General features: G+C 46.4%; 1 protein-coding gene across 24 annotated transcripts in view; it reads right to left on the bottom strand.

Moving 5' to 3' along the window:
* Positions 1–1238: 1238 nt before the first annotated feature.
* The window catches only part of SCMH1 (Scm polycomb group protein homolog 1), a 243372-nt gene continuing 219975 nt past the window's right edge, over positions 1239–24635 (bottom strand). For 14 of the 24 annotated variants that reach the window (XM_063713120.1, XM_054537348.2, XM_063713119.1 and 11 more), the window contains 6 exons: positions 22713–22913; positions 20430–20621; positions 12267–12446; positions 8015–8080; positions 2621–2763; positions 1239–2356 (listed from right to left, as the gene is read on the bottom strand). In XM_063713120.1, the coding sequence (XP_063569190.1) occupies positions 2231–2356; positions 2621–2763; positions 8015–8080; positions 12267–12446; positions 20430–20621; positions 22713–22913 (908 nt within the window). In that variant the 3' untranslated portion in view covers positions 1239–2230. Of the gene's footprint in view, positions 2357–2620; positions 2783–8014; positions 8152–12266; positions 12447–20429; positions 20622–22712; positions 22914–24635 lie in introns of those variants that run through there. The other 10 variants (XM_063713085.1, XM_063713121.1, XM_024254599.3 and 7 more) reach the window with 6 other exon arrangements.

Raw genomic sequence — 24635 nt, 5'->3', positions numbered from 1 at the left:
CAGCCTTGACCCTGACTATTTCACAGTGACCATGGTTAGAACCTTATAGTGGCCAAGTAGAAAATATATTGTAAGTAAGTTATGATATTGGAACTTGTCACTGGTGAAAGCTGGAAGGGCCTTCACAAGTCTCCTCATGCAAATACCCCATAGCCAGATGGGCCCAAAGAAAGGAAATGACCCACCCAAAGCTTCCTGGCACATAGGTGGGCTGGCTAGAACCTCAGCCTTGCAGTCAAATGCCTACTTTGGCACTTCCTGCCTGTGTGACCTGAGCTTAAGTTTCCTTATCCATAAAATGGGTTTGTTGTGAATAGTTAAGTGAGATAGTTCTAATTCATGTAAGCAGCTCGTGTGGCACACAGTGATATAAAAGTGTTGGTGGTTGTTATTATCAGGTTATACTGCACTGACCTGCTGCTCCCCTATGCCTTCTCTTCCTCCTGCAAACCCTATACTCCAATTATAAACACGTGTGGCCCTGGAGTTGTGTGGCTGGCCCCTGGTCAGCACAAGGGGTACAGTGCAGGCCTGACCTGGCTGGGCTGGCCTGCATCTTTCCCCACCCTATATGGGTGAGGATATGCCCAGCCACTGAGGCTCCTAGGAGTTGCTGACCTAAGATTGCTCCCTCCTGCTCTGGCTTTGCATAGCTGCTGTGCTTACTACTGTCTAGCTGCACCAGAGCAAAGCCCTTTGAGGGTGGAGACTGGATTCACATACTCACATTCCAAGGGGCCTATGTGATGCTGGGGCTCTGGTGGGCATTCGGAAGACCACCTGTTCTTTAGGGACTGCTGGAATTAGAAGGACGCTTAGGAATCATTTTTTCCAAGCTCTCCATTTTTTTTTATTTGAGACAGGGTCTCAAATTGTCACCTAGGCTGGAGTACAGTGGTGCGAACACGGCTCACTGCAGCCTCAATCTCCTAGGCTCAAGCCATCCCCTCACCTCGGCTCCCCAAGCAGCTGGGACTACAGGTGTGCGCCACCACAGCAGGCTAATTTTTGTATTTTTTTTGTAGAGCTGGGGTTTCACCGTGTTGCCCAGGCTGGTCTCAAACTCCTGAGCTCAAGAGATCCTCCCACCTTGGCCTCCCAAAGTGCTGGGATTACAGGCATGAGCCAGCGTGCTCGGCCTCGTTTTATGTATGAGAAAACTAAGACCAAGAGAAGGGGAATGACTGGTCCAATGAATGCATAGTGATTTGGCTGTTAACTGATTAAAAAGACACTGGTATCTATATTGGTTTTTATTTATAAACAGATTGACATAAAATAAGTCCAGATGGCAGCGTGAGTAGCTGTGCTGCTGACTTGCTTACAAGGAAGCATATGGACAGGAGAGTGGGTGGAACCGACTCCAGCCTGGAAAACCCGCCCTTCCATCCCCCTTGGCGCCTTCTTGGCCTTCCGGCCTGATCTTCTTCGACAGCAGTTCTGGCCAGGGCAAGGAGCTGTGGTGGGGGCAGTATGAGCCAGGGACTCCCTTCCCACAGATGAGGCCTAGGGCTGCAAAACGGCCCCGTGAAGAGAGGAGAAGGTGACAGGGATCCTTCTCCTCCCCATATGGAGTGATGTGGTCAAGGCTTTATGGGTCTCTCCACCTCAAAGAGAAAGTGCCCTAGGGTAGTATCCTCTGAAGAGGGGCCACGCCTATCTGGAGAGGGCCTCTCTGGGACCAAGGCAGGGCAGTCTCCCTCCTCCTGAAACCCAGTGTCTAGTGTGGGAGGAGTATTAACTACAGGGTTTGCCCAAGTGTCAGAAACAATAAATTAACAATAAGATCTTTTTGTAAAAAAGGCAGAGGTTTGCACCACGAGTTTGGATTCAGGGGAATCTGGTGAGAAGGTAGGAGCTGTGGGGCGATGGGGTGCCACAGCAAGACCAGGACAGAGTTGACCTTTTCCTCCATCACTTGGAAGGCATTCAGCCTAAACTCCTGGTGAGAGGCCAGCCAGGCTTGAGAAATAAATAGAGGGACCTTAGATCCCCGGCAGAGCTGCGGGAAGAGCAGCACCAGCCCTGGACCCCCACTCTCCCTCCTCAGTCCTTCATGGAAGGACTTATCATGGCAGCTGTGGCTAGGAGTGGTGGCTCCACACAGCCTCTTGGAGTCCTGAGGTGGCCCGGAACCCCACTGAGGTGCCTGGGGTGGGCTGATGCCCCTTATTCCTAGAAGAATGCCCCCACCTGCTGCCACTTGGTTGTCTAGGCTGCCTCTCCTGGTTCAGAACTTGCCCTGCTTCAGCCGGTCAATGTGGTAGGAGAGCTTGAGCGCAGGCCCCAGCTTCAGGCCCATGTACTTCATCATCATGTCACTGCGCAGCAGCAGCAGGGCCTTGCCATCGATCTCCTGGGGGGTGGGGAGGTGGGCAGAAGTGGAAGGGAGGCACCATCAGAGTCCTGGTTGGTCTGACCACCCCAGGTTCTGATTATAGGCCATCCTGGGAAGTGCCCGCCACATGGAGTCCAGTTAACCTGCTGTGATGCTGAAGCCTACCTGTTCTCCTCAACCTTTGTCTCTAAGCATCCCTCCTCCCCAAACATCTCCTATTGTCCCCACCAGGTGAGGCTCTCCACACATGTTCCTACTGAGAGGTCAGGCAGTGGCACCTACGTGTTTGCGAAACAGGTCAGCATGGGGTCCAAGCTGAGGATCAGCTTCCCGGACAAACTGCATCACGTCCTCGACCGTCCATGAGGAGGGGTCCCGGCCACTCAGTCGAGAGGCATCCCGGCTCTCCAGGTATCGGTCCGACCCTGCAGGACAGGAGGGCACCTACCATAAAGGGCGGGGACTGGTTTGTAAATCCCCACCACTCTCCTTGGCACATCTCAGTGGTCTTCCAGGTGATGCTCACAGTAGTGCTAGACCATGAGCTGAGGAACTGGAGATAGCTGGGGGAGGGAAGCATTTCCTCACAAAGGGAAAGCCAAATCTTTGTTTTTTAAGGGTAGATCTGATTTTTGGAAATGGCCAGTAGAAATTTTGCATTGAGGCTATGATTCAGCCCAAACCTGAGACAGTGGTACCAACATGGTAAGGGGACTATTTGGGTGCCTGGGGGGCCTGGTGAGTGGGGCTGTTTTTGCCTTGGCTCTGGGGGACCATTTCTAGAGAGACTCGTAGCCTGGTAAGATTAGAGACAAATCCTTGGCACGTGGGCAAAAAATACCCTGGATTCTTTTCCAAGGCCTGGAGAATAGGTGACCTCATTACAGCCTGATACACTAAGGCAGAAGCTGGTTTTTTTGTTTCTTTGAGATGGAGTCTCGCTCTGTCACCCAGGGGCTGGAGTGCAGTGGCGCCATCTCAGCTCACTGCAACTTCTACCTCCCAGGTTCAAGCAATTGTCCTGCCTCAGCCTCCTGAGTAGTTGGGATTACAGGCATGCAGTAATTTTTATATTATTAGTAGAGATGGGGTTTCACCATGTTGGCCCGGCTGGTCTTGAATTCCTGACCTCAAGTGATCTGCCTGCCTCGGCCTCTCAAAGTGCTGGGATTACAGGTGTGAACCACCGTGCCCGGCCACAGAAGTTTTTGCTTTGGCTGCCAGGAATCTCAATGTTAATTTAGTGTTTTGCTTGGAGCTTTCATCTCAATTTTGACTCAGATAAAACGCCTCCTGTTTCCCCTGTGGGATTTGGGATCTCTGTATTTTGACTATCATCTGTCAGAGATCTTTTACAGGTTTTATTCTCTCTGCTTGGAATCTGTCCCCATCTCTCCCTTCAATTTTTAATTTTCTTTGGGCAAACTCCAACTTAGCTAAGCAGGTCTCGGCTTCAAGGATCAGTTCCTTTATGAAACTTTTCTGGTCTAATACTGAAATAAATGGTCTCACAAAGGATTTAGTATATTCTTGGTTACAGATCATTCTGTACCCATTTTCCCCCATCACACCACGCTAGTAATCTCTATTCTCCATGAAGCAGTAAAGGAACCTTTAAAAAGCAATAATTAGGCTGGGCATCATGGCTCATGCCTATAATCCCAGCACTTTGGGATACTGACACGGGAGGACTGCTTGAGCCCAGGAGTTCAAGACCAGCTTGGGCAACAAAGCAAGAACCCCATCTCTATAAAAAATTTTTAAAAATTAGCTGGTATGGTGGCACATGCTTGTAGTCCTAGCTACTCAGAAGCCTGAGGCAGGAGATCATTTGATCCCAGGAGTTCCAGGCTGCAGTGAGCTGTGATCGCGCCATTGCAGTCCAGCATGGGTGACAGAGCGAGACCCTGTCTCAAAAAAAACAAAAACAAAAAACAAAAGAGCAGTAATTGAACCATGTCAACCCCTTCTAAAAACTCAATGCAGTGGCCTCCCTTTGCATATGAAATGAAATCTGAACTCCTTCCTGTGCTTGCCAGCATCTATGAGGTACTCCATCAGCTGAGCCTTCCTACCTTCGGCCTCATTTCACTCTGCAACCCCTGCCCGCAACTTACCCCTTACTTGCCGTGCTTCAAACACACTAGCCTTCTTTCTGCTTCTTGAACAAGTCAAGCATTTATCCTCTGACATGCAATTTCCTGTGTCTGGAATGTTCTTTTCCCAAATCTTTTCATGCCTGACTCCTTCTCAACATTTGGTTCTTACCTCAAATATTGATTCCACAGAGAGGCCTTCCCTGATCTCATAGTAAAAATACTCAATTCCCCACACAGTTCTTTACAATCCAATTACCCTAGTTTCCCCCCACCCCCGCACAGTACATATCGTTACCTAAAATAATTTCATGGACTCATTTATTTTATGTTTCTTATCTGTCTCCTCCCTATACAATATAAGCTCTCTCTTGTTCCTTGCTATGTTGCTGACACATAAAAGAGTGCCTGGTCTGCCACAGTAGATGTTCGAACACATCTGTTAGATAAATAATGATCACAGATAATAGTTACTTGTATATTTTTCTTTCTCTCCAACCAGACTATGTCTCTATTGAGGCAGGGTCCTTCCCTTGCTCACGTCTGTATCTACAGCATCCAGAGATGCCTTGTTGCAAACTACCAAGTGGCAGAGCTAACACACACCTGTACACTGAGTGCAGTGGTTCACGCTGTAATCCCAGCACTTTGGGCGGCCAAGGCAGGAGGATCGCTTGAGGCCAGGAGTTTGAGACCAGCCTGGGCAACATTTCGAGACCCTGTCTCTACAAAACAAGTAAAAAAATCAGCTGGGTGTGGTGGTATGCACCAATAGTCCCAGCTATTCAGGAAGCTGAGGTGTGAGGATGGCTTTAGTCCAGGAATTCAAGGTTAACAGTGAGCTATGATCATACCACTGCACTCCAGCCTGGGTAACAGAGTAAGACCCTGTCTCAAAAACAAACAATAAACAAACAACCACCCCGCCCCCAACCACCACACACACACACCTGTTAAAGTAGAAGGGCCTAATATTTAACTCTCTCCTGCAAAGGCTAAGAATCTCCTCCCATTTGCCTTCATTCTGGGTCCCGGGCCTAAAAAGTCAAAGTACACTTTGTTTGGCCTGGCCTAGCCCAGCTCCTTTTGGAGCAGAGATTCTAGCATATTGTCTTTTCAAGCTTATAGTTCGGCACTGGGGAGAGGTATGCTAGAGCCAGCAGGGGCTGCTTAGAGTCACAGAAATCCCAGTGGCTTTTTGGAGGTGTTAATAGATGGAAAGTTGGAGGGGGCTCTGTGAGCCAGTCACTTCTCCCTGTCTTAAAAGTCTACTGTGATGCTGAGAGAGAAACCAAGTGCAGAGAGGCTTTGGAGAACAGAGAGAAGATATGGGGAGAGAGTGTATATGCAAGAATGTGTCTTTCTTGGACCATCTTAGATAATTCCTCTAATCAGAGGCTAGATACCATATATACATACATACATGATATTATACACACATATATATGATAGTATATATAAATACACACATGCTACTGACTGAATATGTATCCCCTCAACATTCCCATGTTGAAATCTTACCCCTCCCCACCCACATGATAATATATATTATGAGGTGGGACCTCTGGGCAGAGCCCTCATGAATGAGATTAGTACTCTCATCAAACATGGTGCAGAGAGCTCCCTTGCCCCTTTGGCTGTGCAAGGTTACAGTGAGAGAAGATGGCTGTCTATGAACCAGGAAGTGGGTCCTCATCAGACACCAAATCTGCTGCTGCCTTGATCTTGGACTTCCCAGTCTCCAGGACTGTGAGAAATAAATTATTGTTTATAAGCCACCCAGTTCATGGTACTTTGTTAGAGCAGCCCAAATGGACTAAGACGACCCACATATTTAATACTATTATATATTTATATGCTTGTCTGTCAGCCTACTCCCATTAGAATATAAACTCCATGAGGGCAGGTGGTAGGAAGTTGCTAATTTATATGGTGATTAGGAGAGACGTCTCCGAAATGATGAAATTTGAGCAAAGACCTTGAGGCAGAAGAGCAAATAGCACATGTAGGATTTAGCAGGAAGGCCAGTGTGTCAGAACAAAGCGAATGAGGGAGAAAGTGGTGTGAAATAACACTGAGAGGCATGGATGTGTGTGTTGAGGAAGAGGAGGGAAGTGGTAGTGAAGATAACAGAGGACCCTGTACACCATGGAAAACCACTTGCTTTTCTGAGTGAAATAGGTAGGTTTTGAGCACAGGAGTTACATGAACCAACTTGCAATAAGAAGGATCACTCTCATTGTCTATGTTGGTAACAGACTTCAGGGGGACATGGAGAGACCAGTTAAGAAGAAGGCTACTGGCCAGGCGTGGAGGATCATGCCTGTAATCGCAGCACTTTGGGAGGCCGAGGTGGGCAAATCACGAGGTCAGGAGTTCGAGGCCAGCCTGGCCAACATGGTGAAACCCCGTCTCTACTAAAAATACAAAAAATTAGCAGGGCATAGTGGCAGGCACCTGTAATCCCAGCTACTCGGGAGGCTGAGGCAGGAGAATTGCTTGAACCCAAGAGGCGGAAGTTGCAGTGAGCCGAGATTGCGCCACTGCATTCCAGCCTGGGCAACAGAGTGAGACTCTGTCTCAAAAAAAAAAAAAAAAAAGACGGAGGCTATTAGGCCAGGCACAGTGGCTCATGCCTATAATCCCAGCACTCTGGGAGGCTGAGGCAGGCAGACTGCTTGAGCCCAGGAATTTGAGACCAGCCTGGGCAACATGGTGAAACTCTGTCTCTGCAAAAAATTAGCTGGGTGTGGTGGTGCATGCCTACAGTCCCAACTACTTGGAAGGCAGCTTGAGAGGAAGATCGCTTGAGCCCAGGAGGTTGAGGTTGCAGTGAGCCATGATTGAGCCACTGTACTCCAGCCTGGGTGACACAGTGAGAGACACTATTAAAAAAAAAAAAAAAAAAAAAAAAAAGGAGGCCATTATGATAAGCCAGGCGAGTGACCACTGTGGCATGAACTACCAGGGTGGCAGTGGTAAAAAGGTGACCTGATATATGAACAATATTCTATAAAGAACCCCCACCATTGTCAACTCATTTGACCTTTAAAATAGCCCTTGAAGGAGGCGTCATCACCATCTTTAGTTCAGAGGGGAGGGGTGAAAAGAGAGAGGAAGTGACTTGCCCTGTCTTTTCCTATTCCCTCTGCAGACAGCCTATGGCAAAGCTCTCCCCATCGCCCCTCAATGTGTATGGCTGGCACTTACTCTTCAAGGAGGGCTTGTTGTCTCAGTCTGAGCATGACTAAGGCAGGTGAGGCACATCCACAAGAGGCCAACTAACAAGCTCATGCCTAATCATCCTGGTTAATGCAGTAAGAGAGGAAACAGACTCAACATCCAAATTCTTTAAGACAAATAATTCTAGGGCCAGCCGAATGAAGACCATCAGGCTGTAAAGAGATTTATACAATGACCTGGCAGACAGACTCATGGTGGGTTTCCAAGGAAGAGTGGAGATGCCTAGGGAACAACAGTACCACCTGAGGCCAGTGCCAGGAGGGCAGCCTATCACAAAGTACTCTTCTCAGAAACAGGGCCTTGGGGAAGATAAAAATAACAGTAACTCCCCTCATACCTGGGGAACGATTTAGTTTCCAAAATGATTCCATATCCCTTCTTTCATTTGATCCTTTTAACACTCCTGTGGAAAGACCAGGTTGGTGTCACCATCTCCAGTTTGCACATGAGGAACATTCTGCATATGAGGAAGACCTGAGAGGTGAGATGACTGACTCAAGTCTCAAGGCAAGGGAGCCGAGGCTAGAATCAGCGCTCAGCTCTGCCTCTACTTGAGAGAGCCCTTTAGATTCCATTTTGCTGCCCTGCTCGGGTTGGAGTGGGGGGAGGGGCACCGCAGACTTCTTCCCATGATTCAGCCTTCCTGAAAGCTCTCTCTCCGCTGAGGTGACTTTTTTTCTTTTCTTTCCTTTTCTTTTTTTTTTTTTTGAGACGGAGTCTCGCTCTGTCCCCCAGGCTGGAGTGCAGTGGCGCGATCTCGGCTCACTGCAAGCTCGGCCTCCCGGGTTCACACCATTCTCCTGCCTCAGCCTCCCGAGTAGCTGGGACTACAGGCGCCTGCTACCACGTCCGGCTAATTTTTTGTATTTTCAATAGAGACAGGATTTCACCATGTTGGCCAGGATAGTCTCGATCTCTTGACTATCCTGGAGTCAAGGAGGGTGATCCACCCTCCTCGGCCTCCCAAAGTGCTGGGATTACAGGCATAAGCCACCGTGCCTGGCCGAGGTGACTTTTTTTCATTGCAGGCTCTGCTAATGGAGTCTTCCTATACTTTCACACCTCACTCATGCGTCCCTGGGCTGGAGGAGGCTGGAATCAGGGTGTGGAAGTGACATTCTCCTGGCTCCCCACTGCTGCTTCTAGACCATCCTCCTATGAAAGCTCACGTTCTTCAGAGGCCAAACATGTACCCAACCATCAGCTCTTCCTTCTCACTGTTACTCATAGATATTTGGGTTTCTACCCCTTGGTAAATGAAGATTTTTTGTTACTTAGCTCACTACCCACTGTTCCACCCCAACTCCTGCTCTAATCCTTGGAGGCAATCCAGCTACCATGCCTCCAGTGACTCTCACCTCCATTCTACTCCAAATACCTACTGCCAACACCACTGTCTGGTTCTTGCAATCCCTTGGAATAAATCCACTTCCGAATTTTAAGCATCCCATTCTCTGACCCCAACCTTCCATCTTTTCAGCTCTCTTGGGACGTATGTCCACTATAACCATTATATCACAAAGTTCTTTGGCATGTCAAACTTTCCATTTTCCCTATCCTAATTTAGCCTTGCATCCTTCCTACCCTGACTGCCTTCCCAGATGTAGTGGTTGATGACTTAAACTGCTCTTCCTGATTCCTGATTTCTTTACATACTCTCCCCCTTCCTCCCAGCTCTTGCTCTACTAGCTCAGCAAAAAAGCCCTTAATTCTCAAGCTGTCTTTTCTCATCCCATACCTACTAGGTTGCTAAGAATCACAGAAGAAAACCATAGCTTTTGCAAACTGGCCAACTAGTCTACAAGCATAGTTGGGCCCTGAGGTTTCCTGCAAATCATCCCCTTTTCTTTGGTCCATTTTTCCCCATCTTCTTTAAGACTAGTCCAGTCTGTCAGTGCTCCTAACTCCTTCCCTGACCAGGCCTTTCTCTATTCACTGATGGACACACTCAATCTTCCCTCCTCTCTCAGAGAAAGTGTGCCTCCTTTTGGCTTAAGACTGATGCTTCTGCCTGTGCCCTTGATCCCACCACTCCTGAAGCCTAACTTTCTCCTCTTTCCTGTATTCTTAATTGCTACTTTTTGGAAGGTGCAAGCTGTCTACTGACATACGTGCTTGAAGGGCTCCCATTCCGAAAGATCTTCTTTGACTTAGAGTCCTACTCATCACCAGCCTTTTTTTTCTCATCACAGTCCCCAGCGCAATCTGCCTTCACCCCTCCACCACAGCACCAAGGCTGCTTTCGCTAAGATCCACCAATTACCCACTAATGGTGGAATCCAATAGATGTTTCTCAGTCCCTTTTTTGCCAGAACTTTGTTATGCTGTGCTCTCCTTCAAATACTCTCTGTAGTCCTGGCCACCGCAATATCAAATTCTTCTCAGTTTGAATTTTCTAAATTTTCCCTCACTTTGAATATTCCTTTTTCTCCTTGGTGGGCTCGCCTTCCCATTCTCACCTCCTAAGCTTTCTTGGTTCCCAGGACTTCATCTTTGGTTAACTGTTATTTTCATTCACTACATACTTCTGAGAAGTGAGTATCATTCACCCTAAAATTTCTTTTTTTTTTTTTTATTTCTTATCTAATTTTAAATTTTATATATATATTTTTTCTTTTGCTTCTTTTTTTTAAAAATTTATTATTATTATACTTTAGGTTTTAGGGTACATGTGCGCAATGTGCAGGTTAGTTACATATGTATACATGTGCCATGCTGGTGCGCTGCACCCACTAACTCGTCATCTAGCATTAGGTATATCTCCCAATGCTATCCCTCCCCCCTCCCCCCACCCCACAACAGTCCCCAGAGTGTGATGTTCCCCTTCCTGTGTCCATGTGTTCTCATTGTTCAATTCCCACTTATGAGTGAGAATTTGCGGTGTTTGGTTTTTTGTTCTTGCGATAGTTTACTGAGAATGATGATTTCCAATTTCATCCATGTCCCTACAAAGGACATGAACTCATCATTTTTTATGGCTGCATAGTATTCCATGGTATATATGTGCCACATTTTCTTAATCCAGTCTATCATTGTTGGACATTTGGGTTGGTTCCAAGTCTTTGCTATTGTGAATAGTGCCGCAATAAACATACGTGTGCATGTGTCTTTACAGCAGCATGATTTATAGTCCTTTGGGTATACACCTAGTAATGGGATGGCTGGGTCAAATGGAATTTCTAGTTCTAGATCCCTGAGGAATTGCCACACTGACTTCCACAAGGGTTGAACTAGTTTACAGTCCCACCAACAGTGTAAAAGTGTTCCTATTTCTCCACATCCTCTCCAGCACCTGTTGTTTCCTGACTTTTTAATGATTGCCATTCTAACTGGTGTGAGATGGTATCTCATTGCGGTTTTGATTTGCATTTCTCTGATGGCCAGTGATCATTCACCCTAAAATTTCAACTGCTGTTTATACACTGGTGACTCCTAAATATTTAACTTCAGCCCAGCACTCTTCCCTGAGGATTGGATCTGCATATCCACTGCCTGTTAGATGTCATCTATATGACCATGGGCTCCCCCACCTTCCTTCTCTTCTATGGTGGGTTCCCTCTCTCAGTGGATGGCACCACCATCTATCTGGCCACCACATCTAGAAACCTGGGAGACAGTCCTCACTCCCTTCTTCCTCACATCTGATTAAATCCTCAAATCTGATTAAATTTACCTTGTGAACAGTTTTCAGATCCACTCTCTCTTCTCCAAACCTTCTGTCTCTGCCCTAACCCAGGCCTTTGTCACTTCAGATCTGGCCCACTCGAGTAACCTCCTAATTTGTTTAGGTTTCTCTAGTTTTGTCCCTCCTCAAATCCATGCTCAACACAGTAGTCAATAATCTATTCAAAACAAAAACCTGTCTTGCCTCTAATTAAACGCCCATTTAAGGTCTTCTATGATATATGCCTTGACCTTTCCAGGCTTTTCTCTTTGAGTCTCAGTATTACATTTTATGGTTGAGCAATTCCAAATTGCATGCAGTTCCTGGTATAATCAGTGCTATTTCTTATTCTTTTGCCCTTATTCATGTTGCCCCTCTTCCTGGAAAGCTCTCCCTCCTCTACCAGCCCAGATATGGCCATTTATACAGTCTCAGGCAAGGCATCACTCCCTTAAGAAAGTGTCCCTTGAACACCAAGCTTGGGTTAGGTATTCCTTCTTGTAATTTTCATATTACCGAAAGCGTATGTCTGTCACTGCACTCAAGACATTGTTTAATAATTATCTGTTTAAGTGTCTCTCTCCCCATAACACCTTGAAGATAAAAAGTGACTGATTTTTGCTTCCCCATGCCAAACACTGATGGAGTTCAAATAAATAGTTAATGGATGAATGAGTGAATGAATCCTTCCCTGTCCCTTTTGGGTCTAGGTCTTTGGCTCTTAGTTTCTGTTATGCTCAAGCCAATCCTGGAGCTCCAATTACCTCCAAGGTGCAAGGCCAGGCACAAGAGTAAGTCCAGTCCCTAGTCCCACCACCAGGCAGAGGGCAACAGAGCTAGGTCCTCTCTGGCCTCCCAGAGCTCAGGAAGGAAGTGAAGGAAAGAGTGAGGGAGGGAAGGAGGGCCAAGACTCTGGTAAGCTTACCCTTGGAGCATAGCCTGCGCACAGCTGAGGCAGTGCTTGGTGGGAGGCCACAGGATGAAAGCAAGGGCCGGTGCCTTTGGGAGGTGCTGACAAGGTTGGTGGGATTTGAGGCAGAGTCCATTGAGTCTGAGTGTGGTTCCAAGGAGCGGGCCAGACTATTCCCCAGGACAAAGGTTTCACCTGAAAAACAGTAAAACCAGAGTTAGAGCTTAGAATGACTGCCAGAGTGCTGGCTCCCAGGTACCTGTTTGAGTGGAGCAAGCAGCAACAAAAGAAAAAGCCCTGGGCAGGGACTCAGGAGGCCTGTGTACCAGTCATGGTTGTGGCTGTCATGAGGTGACCTTAGTCAAGCTCAGTGCCACTCTCTGGACTTTGGTCTCTTTAGAAATTCCTTCTCTTAGACTAGATGGTCTTTGAGGCTTTTTCTGGTCTAGATGCCCTATGCTTTTTCTTGATAAGGAACATCTTAAGGACCCCCTTTGAGGGTCCATAATACCTAAGCCATATCTCACCTCCTCCTGCAGATGAGGGTTCTGATTCCTATTTTCCAGGAAAAATGACTAGCAGGGTCCCATTTTGAGACACAAATGGGAATCCAATCCAGGATATAGGAGACCTGGGTTCTATACCTGGGCTCCTGCCTTTCACTAGGTATGTGATTCTAGACAAGTAGCTTATCTTCTCTAAGCACCAGTTTCTTCATGTGTAAAACAGGGAAAAATCATCCCCTATCATGCTGAGAACATCAAATGAGAAAATGGAATGGGAGGAACTTTATGAATGTGAACAATTATTATTTTGTATTTCATTCGGAGTTGAAGTGGCAAATCTAAGCTGTCTGTGATAGTTCAAGAAAAATATTTCATCCAGTTTCAGCATTTATCAGCAGGGTAACCTCACTCTTCTAGTTCTCATTTTATTCAGCTAAGACTGGGGATAGTATTGTCTGCCTCACATGAGCTAACAGATGTGAAGAATAATTATGATGACAAAGCCAGAGGCTTACCAGATGCTGATGCAAACCATTGAGTGTCTCTGCCTTTCAGCAATGCTAAGAACACTGAGACGTAGATTCTGAGTTGAAGGGTCTGAAAATCTGGACTGATGGCAAGTCATGAAATCTTATCCTAATGAGATGTACTGAAAGCATCATGCTCCAAAGCTCTGGGAGGTCCTAGTCCTGACAAGGCTGATCAGACGAGGCTCTCTTTGGTAGGACAGTGCCAGAATAGAAGATTGCAAATACTTTTTTTTTTTTTTGAGACAGAGTCTCACTCTATCACCCAGGCTGGAATGCAGTGGCACGACTCACTGCACTCCACTGCAACCTCCACCTCCTGGGTTCAAGCGATTCTTGTGCCTCAGCCTCCCAAGTAGTTGGGACTACAGGTGCATGCCATCATGCCCCACTGATTTTTTTTTTTTTTGTATTTTTAGCAGAGATGGGATTTTGCCATGTTGGCCAGGCTAGTCTTGAACTCCTGGCTTCAAGTGATCTGCCCACCTCGGTCTCCCAAAGTGTTGGGATCACAGGTGTGAGCAACCACACCCAGCCTGAAGACTGCCATACTTTCAAACTGTGTTCTACAGAGCCCTGTGGGCCCTCCACACGGAGGCCAAGTAAGTAGGGCTATGGGCCTCATCCAAACTTCTATCAAAACTACTCTGGTTTTAATTTTTATGCACTGGAGTGTATACAAATTTTATATACAATTTTATCTTTGCCAAAAAACTTTTTTTTTTTTTTTTTTTTTTTTTAAAGGAGTTCTACTGGTAAAACAAAACAAATTTTGAAACCACTGGCGCAGGTGTCAAAGACTGGGGCTGGAAGACTTGATTAGTCAATGATCACTGCCTTTTTATAGGATTCCTTTGTCCATCTATAAAATGGAGATGAAAAATGCTTAAACTTCCTAGGGTCAGTGTAAAATATACTATTGATATGCTGCAGATATGGGAGCAACTGGGATCAAACAAACATTTGTTGAGCACCCTTTGTGTGTGTGACAGCCACTATACTAGTTATGGTACATGCAGAGGTAAACAAATAGATAAGGACCTAGCCCTTATGCATGTATTTTCAGTGAGAAGCAGCTCTTCTCAGAGTATCACATTGCAAAGCTGACCTTAAAAATTAGAGTTCCCAGTGGAGGATGATCAGAGTGGTGGTGAGGAACCTCAAGATCATGGCAAAGGGGAAAGGCAATGGGAAGGCATCGTCCGGAGAAAAGTCAAGGGAGAGAAACACCCTAAGGGCAGTCATGGGAAAAGAAGACTGGAGGTAGATTTGCTCTTTTGGAATACAGAGAGTAGAATGGGGGCAGGAGTTGTAAGAAGGCAGATTTCAGCTTAAAAAGGAGGGCATTTTGGCTGGGCATGGTGGCTCACGCCTGTAATCCCAGCACTTTGGGAGGCCGAGGTGGGTGGATCACCTGAGGTTGAGAGTTCGAGATCAGCCTGACCAACATGGAGAAACCCCGTCTCTACTAAAAATACAAAATTAGCCGGGCGTGGTGGTGCATGCCTGTAATCCCAGCTACTCGGGAGGCTGAGGTAGGAGAATCGCTTGAACCCGGGAGGTGGAGGTTGCAGTGAGCTGAGATCTCGCCATTGCACTCCAGCCTGGGCAACGAGAGCGAAAGTCCGTCTCAAAACAAAAAACAAAAAACAAAAACAAAACAACAACAAAAAAAGGAGGGCATTTTAGCAATCAGAACTGCCCAACAATAAAATCAATTGCCAAAGATAGAGAGAACCTGTCATCAGGTGTTGGGCTAGATACTAGATCATCTCTAGAGTACTTTCCACTTCCAAGATGCAAAGATTCCATGCTCATAACCGAGCTTTCCCCTTTATGGGTGTGAACTGAGTGACCAAGGAGCTAGAGATGTTGATCTAAGAAAATTCTTACACCAACGCAGGACCCAAAGACATAGCACAGTCCTTGTGCATGTTTACATCACTCGCAGTGTTTAAAAAAAAAAAATCCCTCTCTGAACCACTTCCCACATCGTTTACTACTCTTTCATTCAACAAATACTATTAATTACTTACCATGTGACAGTTAGGATGATGGATACTGAGAATGGTGAAAAAGATATTGTCTCTATCCTCATGGAACATTTACTATAGTGAGGCAGATGACAAAATACAGGTAGCTAAAAATATTAGCAACTATTATAATTATAACAAAGGAAAGAAACAGGATATTAAGATGGACAGTATCAGGTGCATCTCTTTTGGATGAGGAGAGCCTTGGAGGTCTTCCTGACACCTTGAAGTTTAAGCTGTGGTCCCAAGAAGGTCCACCTGAAAAGTGGACGTGTGCCAGACAGTGTGCTTCAGTGAATTAGGAGCATTTGCGTCATCTTAAAACTCTGACAATTCTAGATTGGAAACCTATGTGGGGATCAGAGCGCATCTTGATATTTCAGTTTTTATTTGGCTTTAACCACTGTGAATCTTGGGATTGTGGCAGGAGAACCACTTTATAACTAACTCAGAAGACCGGGATGACAACTGGAAAGAAAGGCACAAGGAACCAGTGTCATGGGCAATGAACCACTTCCTCTAACAGAGAGGAACCTGAGAATCCCAAAACAGCAGACTCAAGAGTTTAATGCTGGGTAGATTTCAATTACAGCTAAACTTAATAGTCACTGGGACCAGTGAAATCAATACAGTCTCCTGCTTAATACTGTCCTAACAATCTCCTGCCTCATACTGAGCCACCGCACCTTGCTGGGCCTCTTTTACTTAATCTTCACTAGCCACTTACTTGATCTAGCCACATGTATAGTTCTGCTCTGACATCACCTCCCCCAGGAATCCTCCCTTGACCTCTTCTTTCACCATACTCCTGGCTCATCATGCCTTGCTGGGCCAGAGTACCTCTGTGCTCTGCTTTCACCACATACATGTTCATATTGTTCCTAATACTGAAGGTAGGGACAATATCTTTGTCACCATTCTCAGTATTTTTTAGGGTGCCAGAAGGGGCTTTTTTTTTGAGATGGAGTTTCGCTTTGTCATCCAGGCTGGAGTGCAATGGTGCGATCTCAGCTCACTGCAACCTCCGCCTCCCAGGTTCAAGCGATTCTCCTGCCTCAGCCTCCTGAGTAGCTGGGATTACAGGCAGGCACCACCATGCCCAGCTAATTTTTGTATTATTAGTAGAGACAGGGTTTCACCATGTTAGCCAGGCTGGTCTCGAACTCCCGACCTCAGGTGATCCACTTTTGGCCTCCCAAAGTGCTGAGATTACAGGCGTGAGCCACTGTGCCTGGCTGGGCCTCTTTTAGTCTTCACCAGCCTCTTACTTGATCCAGCCACATGCATAGTTCTGAAGAAGAGACTCTGCTCTGACATTGCCTCCCCCAGGAATCTTCCCTTGACTTCTTCTTTCACCATACTCCTTGCTCATCATGCTTTGCTGGGCCAGAGTACCTCTGTGCTCTGCTTTCACCACATACATGTTCACATATCTCTCCCTGTCTCAGCTCTTTGAGCGCAGGGATGGAGTCTGTCTCACCTCTGTCTCCCTAGAGTCTAGTATAGAATCGGGCACAGAGTAAGTATTTGTAAATATTTGATGACCTAAAGTAAAACAACTGGCCTGGATTATTCAAAATGCCAGTGTCACATTGTGAAAGATAGAAAAAAAAAGGTGGATAACTGTTCTAGATAAAGGAAACTAAAGAGACAGGAGAATTAAATGCAGTGGATGATCCTTTATTGAATCCTGGATTAGGAAAAAACAGTAATAAAGGACATTAGTGTGACAACTGGGGGGAATTCTAATATGAACTATATAATAGCTAGTAGTATATTAATTTATTATTATTATTTTTCAGACGGAGTCTCACTCTGTTGCTAAGGCTGGAGTGCAGTGGCACAATCTTGGCTTATTGCAACCTCTGCCTCCTGGGTTCAAGCAATTCTCCTGCCTCAGCCTCCCGAGTAGCTGGAATTATAGTTGCACACCACCATGTCCAGCTAATTTTTGTATTTTTGGTAGAGATAGGGTTTCACCATGTTGGCCCAGCTGGTCTTGAACTCCTGACCTCAAGTGATCTGCCCACCTTGGCATCACACAGTGCTAGGATTACAGGCATGAGCCACCGCACCTGGCCTAGTAGTATTTTATTCATGTTAAATTTCATTAGACTTTTTTTTTTTTTTTTTTTTGAGACAGAGTCTCGCTCTGTCGCCCAGGCTGGAGTGCAGTGGCGCAATCGCTGCTCACTGCAAGCTCCGCCTCCCGAGTTCACGCCATTCTCCTGCCTCAGCCTCCTAAGTAGCTGGGACTATAGGCGTCCGCCACCACACCCAGCTAATTTTTTTTTTTTGTATTTTTAGTAGAGACGGGTTTTTACCGTGTTAGCCAGGATAGTCTTGATCTCCTGACCTCACGATCTGCCTGCCTCAGCCTCTCAAAGTGCTGGGATTACAGGCGTGAGCCAGCGTGCCTGGCCTCATTAGTTTTTATTTATGTTAAATTTCTTAATCATCATAATACTATTATGTTCCTTATTCTTAGGAGATAAACACAAAAGTATTTAAGGATAAAATCTCTCATCTGCAGTTAACTCTCAAATGGTTCAGTAAATAAATGAAAAACATACTTTAAATATATAGGTATTCAACAAGTACATATATTTATATGTGTATATATAGTTAGGAGAAACAGACGAAGTAAATACTGCAAAAAGTTAAGTGGTAAAGACAGGCAAAGAGTTCATGGTTGCTTATTGTTCTATTTTTGTAACTTTTCTGTAGGTTTGAAATTTTTAAAATAAAACATTGGAGAAAAAAGTAATAGTCTCAACTTAGGTAGGAAAGCTTAATAGGATATGAAATCTCCCTGAGCTTTGGGTGACTACCTGCTATATCGGAAGTGCATGGTCAGCTGGGCCAGGACTGTAAGTGGTAGGGTAGTGTGGAGACAAGGATATAGGAAAGGGGGAGGGCCAGTAAGCACCCAGATAACAGAGGTGGTACCTATGGATGTCTAGTAGAAGCGTGTAGCCAAGCAGAAGGGCAGGAGTCATAAATACCAGATCCAAAGGGCAAAGCAAAAGACAGCTCTTGTATAGATCGAGCTCTTTGGCAGAGGTTTAGGTAAGTAATCAGAAAAACACAGGAAATGATAATATCAGAGGTGCGGCAAAGGGTCAGTAAGGCAGGCAAGCAGGCAGGAAGGTAGGCAGGCAAGCAGGCAAGCAGGCAGAAAGGATACACTAAGAAGCACAGAGGAATTAGAAGTTTAGGCAAGGCTCTGGCTTGTCTGGGCATAGTTAAAGGCTAATTTCAGGGAAGCAAATAGAAACTAGAGTGAGAGCAGACAAGTTGCTGAGCACCCACGATGAGAAACAGCTTAAGAGCAGAGGAGGACACAAAAAGTGGGCTCAATCTGTCTGAAAATGGGAAAGGGAGAGGTAGCAGCTAATGGCAGAATGTGATACCTTGATCTTTATTTCTCTTAGTTGATGAGGCAAGAAGAGTCTGGCTAAAGTTTGCTTCCTCTTATCTAGTGGCTGAATCAGAGAGATGTAAACTGGGGCAGAATTCCCAGGAAAGGTCATGCCCCGGTCCCAAACCACTTTTGGGACTGCAGGCCCATGAGGTACATCCTTACCAGTCTCTGAATGCTGCTACCAGTATATTTCTCTCACTTCTTAATGATGGCATTCCATTTAAGAATTCGGAGTTCCTGTTTCTTTGAGAAATCTCTTTTTAAACTAGCAGCTACACTCATGGATATGCTACCCCCATTCATGCATCCATTCTTTCAGAAAACCAGGTAGGCCTAACTTTCACCTCTGAAATGTAGATCAGAGTTCCTGAATGCCTAACTGGAGGTATTTAACAACTTGCCTTTGTCTGTACCAGCTCTACCATGCCCAGTCCAGACTCCCAGTGCAACATTCTAACTGCAAGTCAGAATGCCTTTTTCTTTTCTCAGAGACTCTGGTACTGAAAGAAAGCAATCTAGCATGGGTTAGGTGAGGAGAAGTTCCCTCCATAGAAAAGGATCAGCCAGGGGATCACAGAAATGGCTGCAGGGATCGGATGGTCTGGTCCCCACAGAGTATTTAAAACTCAGGTATCTTTTTGACCTGCTTGCAAGTCACATAAGCAATACGGATTTGGGTACAGAAGTATCTATGAGGGAAAGGGGGAAGGAGAATGGGGGAACAGTCACTTCCCTGGGCACATTCTCTAGAAGCAGTGCGTTTATCGGAGGTGATTCTGTTAAGACTATGATGAAAAGACACCACGGAAGGCAGTGTGGGAACAAGACTTGTTTGTATAGAGGAAGGTCGAAAAAGACACCTTTCAGACTTGTGCCCTCCCATCAACAGACAGCACAGCGCCCACACTGGCAGCATCCCTCCCTATTTCTCTGCTCAGGACATAGTCTGCAGGGCTTTTTTAAGGGCCTTTCCTCCCTCTCAGTAATGACCTACCTTGCTATGTTTAAGGCTGAGCTTTTCTTCCCTCCCTTGTTCTGTGTCCTGGGTTCCAGATGAGAGACGCAGAGTTCCATTGAATCTTTAATCTCTCTCGGAAGTACTTAGTCACTGATTTGGCCACGCGGCATCTGCTTTCCCATTGTGGGTCTGGTATGTTAACTAAGAAAGTTATTTTCCAGCCGAGTTAGAAATAGCAGGAACTTGAATTGACTTGCTAGACTGGCAGTGCTGGAAGTTAGGGCCATGTGCCAAAGGAAAGAATAGATGGCCAATCACCAGGGAGCAAATTTCTCAATCTGTAGCCTGAGACTAAACCTTCCTGCTGGCAAGGGAGATGTGTGTTAGGCCTTTGCTGCCAGGTTCACACTGGGAGACGTTCTGTGACTTCTTGGTGGCTCCACATGCAGTCTGAAACTCAGAAGGGGAATTGCGAACCACCTTTTATCTAGGGATAAGGATCTAGAGGAAATAGGGGTGATCCTAGAGACAGAAAACAAAATCCTGAAGAAAAAGTAAAGATGAGAGGAGGCTGAAAAGTCTCAGATATGGCAAAGGTAAGGGACAGAAAAGCAGACCTCTGGATAGTAGGTGCCAGGCCAGTAGTTCTGAAGGCTGGCCCTGGGCCCCTGCAGGTGCTGCTGCTAGCCCTGTCCCCCACTCTCAGCCCAGGCCCCATCCCAGCTCCTACCTGGTAGGTACCTGTCGTGGCTGTGGCTGTACTCTGTGGCAGTGAGTGACAAGTGAGTCTGTGTAAAGGGCTGGTTGCCAAACAGATTGTCACTACGAAGGTTGTGGCAGAGTTTCTCCAGGAAGCGGAGGACGTAGGTGATGCTGTTGACTGCTGGGAGGTTGAGGGTATGCTGTTCCCGGTCAAACACGGCTGTGGAGTGAGTAAACAGGGCCAAGCATGTCAGCCTGGCAGTGGAGTACAGCGCTAGGCAGGACGAGTCCAGCCCACTGCTTGTCTCAGGCTTACCTGGTTACACAAAGGGAATCAGTGCCCCACGTTTCCTCCCTCCCTCCCTTTAACTCCCTCCCTCGAGGGCTTTGATTTTTGCCTCCAACTGTAAAGGGCTTGCAAATATGGGAGTGGCCAGGCCAGGTCTGTTGCACCCTGGGCTCTGGAATGATTTTATTCAACTTGTGAAAACAACTGTGAACATAATTCTCTCTGCTCCATCACTTGGCTGGACCTCCCCCAGGAAATCTGCTCATTTAGGGTGCTATTTTCACAAGAACTACCCAAGAACAGAGAAGCTCGGCAGAAGAGTAGAATATAGCCATAGCCAGCAATGGTATGGGTACACAATTTCTGATCTACATAAGGGCACTAGAATTTTGGCAACATTTGGAACTGTTTCATGCTTGGTGTTAGTTTACTTCCTATCATCTTTTTCTCTAAAAATGTATCAGTATAAACCTTAAAAAGCAAAGACCTGTGTATTTGTCTCTGAGGGCAGCAAGGACATGGGGATTTGGGGAGATAGGTCATTCTCAAGAAACAGTTTTGAGGCAGAAGAAGAACCCCAGAGGGGGTATAAGAGAGCAGCTAAAGAGAGGCAGTAAAGAAGGCCAGGTTCCTACAGACCACTACACAGAAACAAAGAAGAGACCAGGGAGTAGGCTGGGCCTCAGAAGGGACATAAGGCTTAATTTCCCAGGCACTTCCCAGTCTTTTTTTTTTTTTTTTTTTTGAGACGGAGTCTTCCTCTGTCACCCAGGCTGGGGTGCAGTGGCATGATCTCAGCTCACTGCAACCTCCGCCTCCCAGGTTCAAGCGATTCTCTTGCCTCAGCCTCCTGAGTATCTGGGACTACAGGCGTGCACCACCATGCCTGGCTAATGTTTTGTATTTTTTTTTTAGTACAGACAGGGTTTTGCCATGTTGGCCAGGCTGGTCTTCAACTCCTGACCTCAGGTGATCCGCCCACCTCAGCCTCCCAAAGTGCTGGGATTACAGGTGTGAGCCACCGCGCCTGGCCAGTTCCCAGTCTTCTATAATAATTCCCTGCCTGTTTGCTCCATCCTCCTCACAGCCAAGTACTTCCTAGTCTGGGTTCCCACACCACTCTGTATACATTTCCCTATTACAGCACTTCTCACAGTTAGCTATGTATATTCTTTCTTTTTCACTGGTATGGAGCCTAAGCTGTCATCTTCTGTTCTCCCCTTCTCCTGGCCAGTGTCTGGCAATCAACCGGACACATAGTAAGGGTTCAATAAATGTTTGCTAAAATAATACAGTCTGGTTATTTATGAAGTCTTCCATGCCAGTGGGGTTTCCTGAAGCTGGTTATTACAGCCTGCTAGGGAGGAGGGGCAGGGGATTATGGAATAGCATCAGTTAAGACTGAAAGGCTCTAGGTCAAGACTCCATAGGTTTAGTGGCTAAACAGGATTTTGGATTTAGGAAAACTGAAACAGAATCAGGACACAGGAGAAAAAGTGAGTATTCTGTGAGAGCAAAAAACACTGTGCCACTGAATCAAACTCTCATAGCAGTAAAGAAAAAGGAAATGACTTTTCCCAACCACCCTGGGATTTAATTCTCTTCTACTGGGCCTGGTTTAGGACCAGGAAGCTAAGGAATCAAAGGAATGACAGAGGAGTTCAGTGGTTCCTGAAACCAGGTGGGAGGCTGCAACAGTCTGGAGAAACCTTCCTGCTGCCACAACATAGCCCCCTCTGGATTCTTTCTCCTATACTTTCTGTACGGACAGGTCAATCAGGTAGATGGGGGGAATCAGTTTAGAGGCTCAGTGAAGCAGAATCTGTGGGTATTCTCCTTGGCAGAGGTATGCATAAGGCTCAGAGGGGCTCTCAGGGGGTTGGAGATGAGGAATGGAATACCTTCACATTTTTCCAGAGCCTGCAGGTATGAAGTGGGAACGAGGATGCCTTACAAGAAATCAACCAGTTGAGAAGGCGGGTCCTTCTGGCGGGGAGGCAATATGAGCCAAAGTGTGCTTACCTGAGATAACCTCACCACCATGGCCTTGCTTGAGGAAGCTGAAGACGGTTTTCTGGTGATAAGCACAGTCGATACAGGCCTGGACAGCCTGCTGCAACACCACAGAGGCACGGGCTGGTCCAAAATGGTCAGGGAGTTGCTGGACCTTCTTCTTATCTAAGTGGGGGCCTGTGCTGCCATTCTTGTTCAAGTAGATACAAACTATGGGAGACAAATAATCAAAGAAGCTTCAAGAGTCTCTGGGATAGAGAAGTCAGAGAACAGCATCCTATTCCATCTTTTATACCTTGGCCTCTGGTTCCTAACAGAATTCCTAGCAGCTGAGCTGGTGAAATGCTGTGGGAGGTAGAGGGTGGAGGGTCAAGAAAAGGCTGTGCCCAGCTACTGCCAACCCAAACTGCATGATCAAAGTCTGTGGGAAGACTGGAAGAGTGGCCCAGACCAAAGGCCAAGACACAGAGTTTGCACTTTGTCTTCTGTGCACTGAAAAGAAAATCTAGATAATTCCCCACTTGTACGTACTTCCATTTTTTTGTACTTGGTTGCCTCACATATTCTTTGTACCTCTTACCATATATGTGTAAGGAGCTGTGGGGCAGTGGCAATATTAGCAAGGGCGTGTGTGTGTGTGTGTGTGTGTGTGTGTGTGTGTGTATGTATGCCATTGGATTTAGAATAGTTGCACCATTGATCATTTGCCTTGCTTTATGTTTTAGGCCTTAGAGTCCCTTTCTTATCTTCTACATCAACACTCATGCCCAAAGAATATAATAAAAATTAAAAAAAAAAAATTGGATTAAAAAAAAAAAGTTGGACTGGGCGTGGTGGCTCACGCCTGTAATCCCAGCACTTTGGGAGGCTGAGGTGGGTGGATCACGAGGTCAGGAGTTCGAGATCAGCCTGGCGAAGAGGTGAAACCCCGTCTCTATTTAAAAAAAAAAAAAAAATAGCCGGGCATGGTGGCGGGCGCCTGTAATCCCAGCTACTCGGGAGGCTGAGGCAGGAGAATCGCTTGAACCCGGAAGGCGGAGCTTGCAGTGAGCTGAGATCACGCCACTGCACGCCAGCCTGGGGGACAGAGTGAGAACTGGTCTCAAAAAAAAAAAAAAAAAAAGTTGGGTGCAGTGGCTCACATCTGTAATCACAGCACTTTGTGAGGCTGAGGCGGAAGGATCACTTAAAGCCAGGAGTTTGAGACCAGCCTGGGCAACACAGTGAGACCACATCTCTACAAAAAATTTGCTAGGTGTGGTGGCATGTGCCTGTGGTCCCAGCTACTTGGGAGGCTGAGGTGGGAGAACTGCTTGAGCCCAGGAGTTCAAGGCTGCAGTGAGCTGTAATCGTGCCACTGCACTCCAGCCTGGATGACAGAGACCCTGTCTCTAAAAAAAAAAAAAAAGTGAAAAGAGCCTGAGGGTCCCAAGACAGCTAAGCACTCTCCTAGCTACTGGCCTCCACCTGGCACTGCAGTGGGGAAGGGGTGCAGTGGGCACAGGAGACTGAGGCAGTCCTAACAGAGTTGTCTCTGGAGTTGTTCTCTCCTCAGGACCCACAGCAACCTGGTCAGCAATGACATTTTCTCCTCCATCTGCTTTCCAGCTTCCCATTTCAGTAGTGGGTACTCTTCTTTCTTGTGTGGTTGTGGCTCACTAGCTTAAGGGGTAGAAGGGCAAAAGTCTCTTTGCCATTAAAGGTAGAAAAGATAAGAGCAGTAGTTGTGTGGCCCGTGGATGGACTGTTGTTCTCTTTGGGTCTTAGGTTCATCACTTGAAAAATGAAGTGACTGAGCCAGATGCTCTCTGAGGATTCTCCACCTTCATAATTCTAATTCTAAGGAAAACCAACATGGACGGAAGAAATGGAAAACAAAGTAGGGAGGTGATATGTGGAAAGTGACAGGAGAAACATAAAAACAAAAAGAAG

This window comes from Pongo abelii, chromosome 1, assembly GCF_028885655.2.
Source record: "Pongo abelii isolate AG06213 chromosome 1, NHGRI_mPonAbe1-v2.0_pri, whole genome shotgun sequence".
NCBI lineage: Eukaryota > Metazoa > Chordata > Mammalia > Primates > Hominidae > Pongo > Pongo abelii.
The sequence above is the reverse complement of the archived record's forward strand: the minus strand, read 5'-3'. Positions and strand labels throughout refer to the sequence as shown.